The 11,090-nt window shown below is 35.5% G+C and overlaps 1 protein-coding gene across 2 annotated transcripts; it reads left to right on the top strand.

Annotated features, from left to right (window-relative positions):
- Positions 1–3,216: 3,216 nt before the first annotated feature.
- LOC121967583 (binding partner of ACD11 1-like) lies at positions 3,217–10,620 on the top strand. Of its 2 annotated transcripts, none has more exons than XM_042517894.1 (5): positions 3,217–3,358; positions 5,647–5,750; positions 5,837–5,912; positions 9,543–9,614; positions 9,718–10,620. In XM_042517894.1, exons 1-5 carry the CDS (start codon positions 3,353–3,355, stop codon positions 10,498–10,500), a joined length of 1,041 nt encoding a protein of 346 aa, XP_042373828.1. In that variant the 5' UTR covers positions 3,217–3,352; the 3' UTR covers positions 10,501–10,620. The 2 variants fall into 2 exon arrangements, with proteins under 2 accessions (XP_042373828.1, XP_042373827.1); XM_042517893.1 differs by having other exon boundaries at positions 9,543–9,626.
- Positions 10,621–11,090: the final 470 nt, after the last annotated feature.

The following is an 11,090-nucleotide window of genomic DNA, read 5'->3' as shown; positions in this document are numbered from 1 at the left end:
CGACCAATTCAAAATTTAGGGGAAAGTAGAATTAAAGGGTAGAAGAGTAAATGTACATAGTTGAGTAGTGAGAAGAGACACCCTCTTAATTAAAAAGTAAAGTGAAATGCCTTAATTAGAAAAAAAACGATATACATACTAATCTATATATATTTTGTTACAAATCCTTTATTTTTTTTCCCTTAAGCTATATATATATATATAGTATTTTATCCTTGGCGTCCAATGTGGCGACGCTTCCACATTGTCCATGATTTTTTAAACTCCCGATTATATCAATAATATTTACTTTTAAGATTGGGATATAGTATTAAGTAAAAAAACTCAAAAAATATATGTTGGGTGCCTTATTTGGGCGCTAAGCGTGCATGATTGACTACACATGGGGGGCTAGGAAGTGTTTCGAGTGCCCACATCCTCAACGTGTACTCACTCATGCACACTGGACACACACTGGACACCCAAATGGGACAGCCAACATAAGTGCGTGTGACTATATATATATATATATATATATATATATATATATATATATATATATATATAGGATTTAGAAGTTATGTTATAATAGATTTGAGTCAATAAGATTTTTCTTCTAGGGTTCAGACTTTCCTCTTAGATTATAGTATTCAAGATTAAAAATTGTAAATACTCATAGGATATGTTATATATATTTAGGGTTTAATATTTTAGGATTTAAGAGTTGAGTTATAATAGGTTTAAGCTAATAAGATTTTTCCTCTAGGGTTCAAGCTTTCCTCTTGGGTTATAGTTGTTGGTGCAATTTGTAATAATGGTCTAACTCAGATTTTGATGAATAATGAGTTAAGTTAGGTGTCTTTTTGATCTAATTACTTTACCAAGTGTGCAGAAGATGATGAGTCTGGAGGACTTGACGCCAAACTAAAATCCAGCTAGGTCCGCGGGACTCGATAATTAGTGCAAAGCCTAGATAAGTCAAAGAGCTGACCTGATATATGGCAGGAAGTCCAACTGGGCTGGCGAGACTTGACAGCTGACAGAAGTTCAGTTGGGCCTGAGGACCTGACAACTAGCATGAAGACCTGGTGGGTCAAGAGACTAGTCAACCGACTGCAAGTTGGTAAGTGAAGGTAAGTCACTGGAGGAGAGTGACTCGGTGAGGACACCTCCTGGTGGAGGGGCAGTAGGCGTCGGTCCAATTTAGATTCATTTTGGATCCCTATACTGAGACTTTGACTAGATTCTAATATCGGGGAGATAAGGTCTAATTACTACTCATTATTATTGTGCTAATACTTGTCTTGCAGGTTATTTGACTAACACTTTTTGTAGGGCAAAATGAGCACAAAAGGCCTCAAGTGAACAGTGTCCAAGGCGCATTCAAGCAGTGGAAGACGTCTTCACACTAATCATGGAAGGCGCCTTCAAGGCTATGAAAAGCGCCTTCCGCAGGATAAAGTTTAGAACTCGTCAGCGATAAGGAGCAACAAACTCGGGATTATATTTCTTATGTTGGAGGTGCCTTCAAGCCTATGGAAGGCGCCTTCCACACCCTTTATAAGGGCATCTCAACCAAGGTTCAATACACAACTCATATAGAAGCTTTTACGCGTCCGATTGCGGTTTCGACTGCCCCGGCTTCCTGCTGCAACTCTGCTACAATGTTGTTATGCCCGTCTACCCCTAACAAGCTGCTCAAACACTAAGCTCGAGCCGACCGTCTCCGAAAAAGTGGTTGGTAACTTTAATTTTTATACTTAATTATTGTAAAAGGACAAGTGTAGTGTGTTGCACTTGTTCCAACTTTCTTTGTACTTGATCCCCTCTTCCGGTGGTCGTCGATGGATCTGAACCAAGTAAAATCGACTAAGTTTTCCTTGTGTGTTATTTTTCTTTAATCTTTCCGCTGCATAACTCTGTTTAACTCACGATTTTTGACGAACATGATTCACCCCTCCTCACGATCTAACAATATTGTTCAAGATTAAAAATTTTAGATGCTCATAGGGTATATTTAACTTTAAGGAAATGTTGATTTAAAACAAAAATTGAATCTAAGGGCTTGGATCACTGTGGTGCACACGTGTATATATATATATATATACCCATCTAGGCGCCCCAGTTCACTTTGTTGACTCAGGGCACTCAGATATGTGAGGGGCATCCAGAATTGTGTAGGGTAAAAATGTGCAGATTGAAAACACACACACATATATAGAACGAATATCTATTGCGAACCATACACTACACGCTCATGCGCAACAGTGGTCTAGGCGCTTGGATTAATTTTGTTTTTTAAATTAACATTTTCTTAAAGAAATACTATACCCCATAAGTATTTAAAATTTTTAAGCTGGAATACTATAACCCAAGAAGGAAGTCTGAACCATAAAGAAAAAAACTTATTAGCTTAAACTCATTATAACCCAACTCCTAAATTTTAAAATCTTAAATCCTAAATACATATAATTATATACCCTATGACTATCTAAAATTTTAAATTTTAAACCTTATAATTCAAAAGGTAAGCCTGAACACTAAAAGAAAAATTTTATTGACTCAATTATAATCCAGCTCCTAAATCTTAAATTTTTGAACTCTAAATACATGTAACCGGCCTAATTGTTAAATTTATCATATATTTATAATTTTTTAATAAACCTATGTATATTTTGTTACAAATCAGTCATATACTTACTAATGATGCTCTTACAAGCATAACAAATCTCAAGAATTTGTCAACTTATGATATCATGGCCACATTGCCATATTCAAGTTTTCTTTTTCTATTCCTGATAATTTAAATTAAATGTTTATAAATTAAATTGCTTCCATCACGATTATCCTTATAGGTCCTTTAATTATGTTTCTAATAATTTTTTTTATTTTTAAAAATGTGTAACTAAGATTCTAATAATTAAAATAATTTATTTCTTTAATTAAAAAGATCACCAGATATTACCAGTGGTAAAAGCAGCGCAGTTGTCAATTTAAAAAATTATTAAGGCAATTTGTCCATCTACTTTTTTTTTGGTTAATTTTTAAAATTAATTTAAACCTACCTGTTCAGGCAAAGCCGTAGGCGTAGGTCATTGGCAGTGCCACGCACGTCGTGACACGTCACACATTCATCGCCCCACACCACGCGGTGAGAGACCGAAAACGGACACGGCAGTTGACGACGGCGGTCCGTTACATCCTTCATCAAACGGCCCATTCTCCATATATGCACATACCAACGCATGCTTCCCCGTTCCTCTCCTTTCCTAAACGGATTCCTTCCTGCACGAGCACCGTCCCTTCTCGTTTTGTCTTCTCTGTTTCCCCTCATTCGCCCCATCAACCTCTCAACTGCGTCGAATCGAAAGAAATGTCGGTGAGTTCTGCGTTTGATTCTTCTCTGTTGATCGATTTGATTACGTCTATTCGAAACGAGGCGGACATTTATCTTCCCCTCTTCGTTTTTTTTTGGTAAATCATCTGAAATTAGGGATTATGAGCATTTTATAACGTAAATAGTCGTAATGATTGAACCTAGATAGCACGATTCCGTTTGTAAAACATTTTCGTGAATAGTCAAAACTTTCGAAGGTAGAGAAAAAATTACCTTTTTTTTTTTTTGGTGATAACGAGGTTGAGATATAGAGTATGTGACTCGGGGTTGATGGAATAGTCTGTAACTATGGTTATGTTGAGTTTTATTATTATTACTATTTCGTGGTTGCATGGGGTTTCATGGATGGATATGTATCGTTGTTCATACGCTTGAGTAACATTTTTGATGACTTTCGATAAATCTATACACTTGGCCAAATATCCTATAAATGCAAGATGTCGATACACAAATAAGTAAACTCCTAAATGTGAATACATCAACAATACTCCCCTTAAACTGAAAGTGTCATACACTGCAGCGATGATAAGCTTATTCTCATTTGATGGCTAAATGATCGGATGACTAGTAGAAAATCTAGCAATGAAAATGTAGTTACATGATTCTACTCATTATTAGAAAGATAACAAGTCACTTAGAGCTTATTAACAAAATATGAGGGCATGCTTGGTGCAATGAAAATCGACAACAGAGTGGAGGTAATAGGAACCAAAGTAGACACTTGATCTTGAAGGAAGCCGTGTGGGTGGAGTGAGAGTAGATCTCAACGTAGGGAGTGAGGGAAGGAATGATGGAGGAGTGGAAGAGGGGGGACCAATGTCTAAGTATAGGAGGGAGACCAGAATCTCCATGCAGTTTAATCCACTCTCACTCCACTTGCACCAGCCTCCTTCAGATTCAGCATTAGGATTCAATTTCTACCACCTTCAGTCCACTGCTGATCTTCATTGTTTTAGTTCCATATTTGATCTGGATCCTGCTTCTCCCTGTATTGTGATTCCATCAACATGTTTGAGATTTGACTCTTCAAATATAAAACTGCGGTTAAAACTGATTTTAGGGTTCGATGGAGGGATAAGATTCATGTAATAGATCCCAAATGGTTGGAACAAATAAGACTTGATGATGACGACCTTGGTTATTGATGTGCCTTGACCAAGGTTTAAAGTATAGCTACAAGTTGGTGCATTGGTTAGCTGATAGAACTAGATATTTCTTTTTTTGTTGATTGATATGCAAGGGTAGTTTAACTGGAGATTGGCTTTTCATTGGAACAATTACTATATTGGTGTGAAATGTTGAACACATAGGAGGGAAGAATCAAGAGAAAGTGGTGGCTTATATGGAGGAGTTGGTGGAAATTGATTTGTTCCAGTCATGTTGTGTTGAGAATGAGGAAATTGAGTTGTTCTAGTTGTGTATCTCGATAAAGATGGACGAAATTGATCTATCTAGATGAGGAGTTGGAATCAAAGATGAAGTAGGAGGAGGCCTCATGGCGCCATGAGGCCCTCACCTCACCTCACCTCATCTCATCTGAACCCTCACTTGTTCTTGGGATCATCAAGGAGGCCTCACCTTGCTGAACCTACACCTATGCCTTGCATTGCCATACCATAATCATCTGATCTTATAACTTCATGTCTGAATCTGTTTCATGTGCCCATTTGGGTAGTAGAACAGTATATTTCATCCATGTAGATTCACACAAGATGACATTTTAAACCGTGCCCTTAACATGAGTATATTGGAAGATCATTGTTAATCTAAGATTGGTCAGCTATCTCATTACATAATTTTAACTTTTCGATTAGATTTCTTGGCTAAGCTATTAGTGCTATGGCTTTCTGTATGTATAGTTTTATTTCTCAGTTCTTAGTTCTTATGTCAAAAATCAAGATACTGAATCAAGTATCATATGAGACTAATTCACTTTCAAAAATTTTGTTTGGGAAAGAAGAGGACAAGAGCTTTAATTTCAATAACTAAATTGCAACCATTTGTATCCATGTAGGAACAAGAAACTTATGTGGGCATTATTGTTTGTCTCACTACTAGCAGAATATAACCATTTTCTGTTAAATATAATTGATCAAAAGTTGGATAGAAAATGGGTTTCCTTTTCTATCCAAATAATCAGATAAAAGGAGAGCTTTTCTATCCAAATAATCAGATAAAGGGAGAGCTGAGGTTTCATTCATTCAAGATGTTGATTTATTCCTCGATCATCAGTGAGAAACAAAAGTTTTACAATTGTTATACATTTGCAGCTAACTACAGTGAAAATTAGCAATGTCTCTCCCAATGCATCAATGCAAGAAATTAAGGAATTCTTTTCCTTTTCTGGTGAAATTGTGTATGTTGAAATGCAAAGGTCTGCACTCATTTTAACATCTTTCCCATTCCAGTGTATAACAAAGTCTTCTCATCCACACTAAGTTTTTAAATACAATCATGCAGGGAAAATGAGTCTTCTCAAGTTGCCTATGTCACCTTCAAAGATTCACAAGGAGCAGAGACAGCACTCCTGCTTACAGTATGTTGGTCATAACATTATTGTCTTACTAGATATTCGTTTCTTATCACATGACACTGGCTACTAGACTTGCAAATGAATTTAGCTTATAAGTTTTCATGTGGTTAGAGGTGAGAATCATATAATCTAAAAACATGTTTTTTTCCATAGATTTCATGTTTGAACATCACTAACCTTTTTTTTACAAAACTTATGGTTGAAATTATTAAAGTTGATTATGTATGTTAGAATTTATTGGTTTGATCTCACTTCTGTATTTGATAATGTGTTATATCAAAGTCCTATGTGTGAGGTATTGTTCTACTTTAAATTGAATAGTACAATTTAATTCTTCTTAATTTGGTATTAGAGTCAAGTTCTCCTAAGTTTAGAGTTTCTTGAGTGATCCCTTAGGGTGTAGGTTTGATCTAGCAACATGGCATCTTTTACTTTTCTTGTTTCCTTTGCCTCCTCCTCCATGCCTCACTTCTCTCATTCAATCTACTTGTACAATCTCATCTAGCAAACTTACATTCTTTGCCATCAGCAGTCTTAGTAGATTAATAAAATAACATTCACTTTAAGAACACAATAAGATCTTAGGTAAACCCATTGAGAGCTGGCCCTATGGTATTTAAAAAGCTCTAAATCAATACCCACCTTTGACCAGAGTTGTGTCTTGTTGTAATTTGTAAAACATAATTATTGATTCCATCATATAATCGAAGATAGATTTAAAGTTAGCCTTTTCTGATCAAGAGATATAAAAAATTAAGCCGCGGATTTAACTTTTACAAAATAAATAAAAAAGAAAATGAACTTCCAAGCAAGCTGAAGCTCATAGTTGTAAGGTAAAGTTTCAACCAGTTTAGTTTAATTCCAATCTTCTTCTTTAGGGATACAACTGATACACTTTTGTGTTAGCAAATCTTCTTCCTTAGGGTTATAACCGATGTGTTGTTGGCACACCGGTGTAGAGGGTTGTTATAAGCCCTTTTAATGTTCTATTTTGACTTCAAATATCTCCTAAGCATGGGGGAGAAAGGAACTAGAGAAAACTCTTGGTCTCTAGAGACCTTAGAATGACTCCTCTTTTATAGTGAGCAAGTACATCTCTAAGACTTCATTTACTTGCAGGGTGGGAAATAGAAGGCAAGTGAGGAACAGAAGAGAGTAGAAAAATGATGGTGAGGTGGAGAATAGGTGTTTACTAGTAATTAAGAAAACAAAATAGGATAAGTTCAATAAATTATTTTTCTTATATAGGTTAGAAAGCAACTAAGCAAGAAACATCTCATGTTTTTTGAAAATGGAATAGGAATTGTTTTAGAAAAATCTGTTAAAATAAAGAAATATAAACTGAAAATTTGTCTTAATCAACCAATAATATTGAGAAAGATTACTTATAGGATAAGTGGTCAAGGAAGAGATCTCAAATACCATTGTTGGTTTCATGGTATATGTTAGTATAGAAGATGAGACTGGAGATCTTTATCTATTTATAAACAGCCCCAGCAAATGGATGATTTTCAAAATGTTCTTTTTTTCATACTATGGTATGCATGGGAATAGCTGCTTCAATGACATCTTTAATCCTGGTTGGAGGTTGGAGGACAAATTGTCAAACATCTAGCTTTTCTCACTTGATGCCAATAAGAAATTGAAATAATTAATTAATTAAATAAAAAACTAATTTGGTAGATTTTTAATTTTGAGTTTTATAATTAAAAAAACACAATACATTCTCTTTGCTCGGTTGCAAGGCATAGTTAATTGACGCCAACCATTATAGGTAAGACAAAACAACAAATATATCTCACAAAGAGAGAGGACACGGTTGGAGAAATAAGAGCATGCATATTAGTGATTTGTCTCAAACCGGCACCTCTATTTCGAGCAATGTGTTTATGTCCTCTGCCTTGAGAATTGAGATAACCTGTCATTCATCTCCACCTCTATTACCATCTAGTCCAACCTTTAGTTCCTCAACCTCTTTGCCTTCACCTACATGTTCCAGCTGATATGCTCCACTATCACTTTGTTGATATGTTGCACCTTCTCCCTTTGCCTCCTCACTACATGGGCTTTCTAGCCATCCAGGCCCATTGCATCTCCCACCTTTCCACCCAAGGCCATCACTTCCTTCTGACAAGCTCTAGTCCCTCCATACATTGAGAGGTTTAGTTGCCTAGTTCGTGTGAAAAGAGTTTGAAAACATGCTTCACTTTTCTAGGAAATTGAAGTACCATGAGAAATGCCTGAGTTTAATTTTTGCACTGGACCTAGCCAAAGCAAACTGCATAAAACAATCCTAAAGTTCGATTGAAGCCAAAGGGAAAACATGATAACCTTTAACTATACCAACTAATGAATCAACCTTCATTTTTTGGCTATTTTCAGATTCTGGTTTGAATTTCAATTTCTGAAATATGTACCATGCAAGTTTAAAGCAAGTTTTGGGGGTTTTTTTTAGACAAAAACTGAATATATTTACATATGTTTGTAGTCATAAGGTATGGTCCCTTTAGATTTGGGTTTAGATTGTTCTCTCTATTAATACCCAAATCAGTTTGTTTAGGCCAGGTCAATTTTCTCAGAAAATCAGCTTTAGCTCAATCAGTTGCCGCTATTTGCAGGACCCGATCAGCTATTTTCAACAGAAAAGAGGAGCCAAGATAAAAATAACTAGAGAAAAAAAATGAGGAAAGAACCAAAAGTCTGAAAAATGAGGAATGCATCAATAGCTGTAAAAAAGCTTGAAATTTTAATATAAAATATAGATTTTAAGGCAAGTATTGAAGCATCACCACTTCCTCTCTCTCTTACTTCAAAGTTGAAGTACCACATTTTTGTTTCAACATCCCTTTTGATCTTATTCTTTTTTTGCATTCTATGTGCATAATTTTCATTGAGGTTTGCTAGTGCCTTCTTATTTCAATATTTTTCTCTCAATGTCAATCTCAGACTTTAGTCACCTTTCTATTCTTTGCTCAGCATTTCTCCTTTCTTAGAGTAGATATCTGAATCTTAAATCTCATTTTTCTTTTCATTTGCATAACCTTTATTCATTAATCCATCAATATAATTTCAAAAGATAAGTCTTTCATTATCCTCCCTGTATCTTCTTTGAAATGTCAAAATTTAATTCAGTTTCTTATGATTTATTCTCCTTATTTCTCGAAATAATTATAGACTTTATTCATTCTCTCCTCTACTGTTTTCTCCTTGTCATAAGAGCAGATTAGTTTGAACAGAGTTTTTTTTTAAAAAAAATGCTCTTGAAAGTATGGCTCTATCAGTATATTTTTTGGACTTTTTTGTATTTTAGGTGGACCTAGTTGATATCTATTCTCCAACTTTAGAAGTGGTATAGTTAATAGTTATATGGGTATGATAATATTTTTGTTTAATGCTACTTGTGCATTTAATCATTAGATTTTTCCATTGGCCCCAGATAACACTCAGTTCATCTTGGATATATATATTGGAGTCATATATTTGTGTAGCAGTTCTCTTTAGTTGGACAAAATAGTTGTAACCTTCTCAGCTGACATTATTATTCTAACTATTTCCTATTCTCTTTCAAATTGTTGATAGCGGGTCATACTGTTTCTTGTTCTCCTTTATAACTTGGTCTCTTTTCACGTACAGGGTGCAAAAATTGTTGATTTAGTCATTGATATCACACCCGATCCAGACTACCAGCTTCCAGCCAACGTTTCAGTTCCTCATTCAGTACATTTTTTTTACTACTTTCCCTCTTATTCTTTTATCCTCTAAATTCGGGTAGCTGCAAAAAGTAAATACCCATCATGATTGTATGCAGTCAAATGATAGCAGTGAGGCTGTCAGTGGCATTGGATTAGTCGTCCAAAAGGCAGAGAATGTTGTCAGCACTATGCTTGGTAAGGGCTTCATCCTTGGTAAAGATGCTCTCAACAAGGCAAAGTCTTTTGACGAGAAGCACCAGCTAAGATCCACAGCTTCAGCTAAAGTTTCAGAGCTGGACCAGAGAATCCGGCTCCGCGAGAAGATCAGCAAGGGCACTACTGCTGTCAATGAGAAGGTCACTGAAATGGATCAAAAGTATCAGGTCTCAGAGAAGACGAAATCAGCCTTTGCGGTTGCGGAGCAAAAAGTTAGCACTGCTGGTGCCGCGTTAATGAGCAACAGGTATGTATCCTCAAGTGCCTCGTGGGTGACCGAGACCTTTCATAGGGTGGTCGCTAAAGCTGCTAGCAATGCTGGTTCAAAGACAATGGACAAAACTCAAAGTGATCAGGAATCAAATATTATCAATAATGGCATTGGATCGAAGGAAGTGGAGGAGGTTGGGATCGAGCAGGGAAGCACCAATATTGAATTGAAGACAATCGATAAGGTAATGAACGAGCAAGAAAGTAGTGATGTCCAATTGAAGGCAATCGACAAGGTTCTCGAGAAGGAGCCAACTGAGCAGGGAAGTGATCCCCAATCGAAGGCAATCGAGAAAGAGCCAGAGAAGGAACTGCAGGATGACTTTGACAAGGTTCAACTATCAGAGACATCCACCAATACTTCATCTGAGAGTCAAGGTAAACCTGAGCCAGCCCAAGGATTGATCCAGTGATTTGTGATGCTTCTTATTTATAGATTGTGGCAGTAATGGCTGTAATCTAAACTTCAGAATATGGATATTGTACAATGTTCAGGAACAACTTGAGATACAAATTGTTTTCGCCGTTTAAAATCGAAATTATATCCAAATATCTGTAGTGATGTTTCTTTGACGGAAAGAATAATGTTATATCTGGACATTATCCAAAATCGAAATTAATTAACAACACTAGTGTCATATCTGGACACACAAATACATCATTCTGTATTATATATGCATTTAAACTTCAATTTATTTAGGATTAATATGCAGAAAACTAACGTTTTAAACTAGTCTTTGCTAGAAGGCATGCCCATACACAATATTGCTTTATGCTACCGGTAGCCACTAATTGACATTTAAAATTTAAATATGTCATTAAATTATATATTATAGGTTTTATCAAATTATAGTTTAGATGCTATCGGATTTAGATTTTATTATATGCTATTAAATTATATTCAAGTGTCACCTACTTATGTTATATAATTATTATTTTTATGTATTATCAAATTATAATGTGTATACTACTAAACATATATCACGCTACATAATTGAAAATA

The sequence above is a fragment of the Zingiber officinale genome, chromosome 3B (assembly GCF_018446385.1).
Source record: "Zingiber officinale cultivar Zhangliang chromosome 3B, Zo_v1.1, whole genome shotgun sequence".
NCBI classification, from domain to species: Eukaryota; Viridiplantae; Streptophyta; class Magnoliopsida; order Zingiberales; family Zingiberaceae; genus Zingiber; species Zingiber officinale.
The sequence above is the reverse complement of the archived record's forward strand: the minus strand, read 5'-3'. Positions and strand labels throughout refer to the sequence as shown.

Bases quoted from the DNA above. Each gene is read 5' to 3' on its own strand.
- LOC121967583 (XM_042517893.1), top strand. The intron at 5,751-5,836 runs GTCTGCACTCAT...ACAATCATGCAG, and splicing joins GTGTATGTTGAAATGCAAAG to GGAAAATGAGTCTTCTCAAG. The intron at 5,913-9,542 runs GTATGTTGGTCA...TTTCACGTACAG, and splicing joins AGACAGCACTCCTGCTTACA to GGTGCAAAAATTGTTGATTT.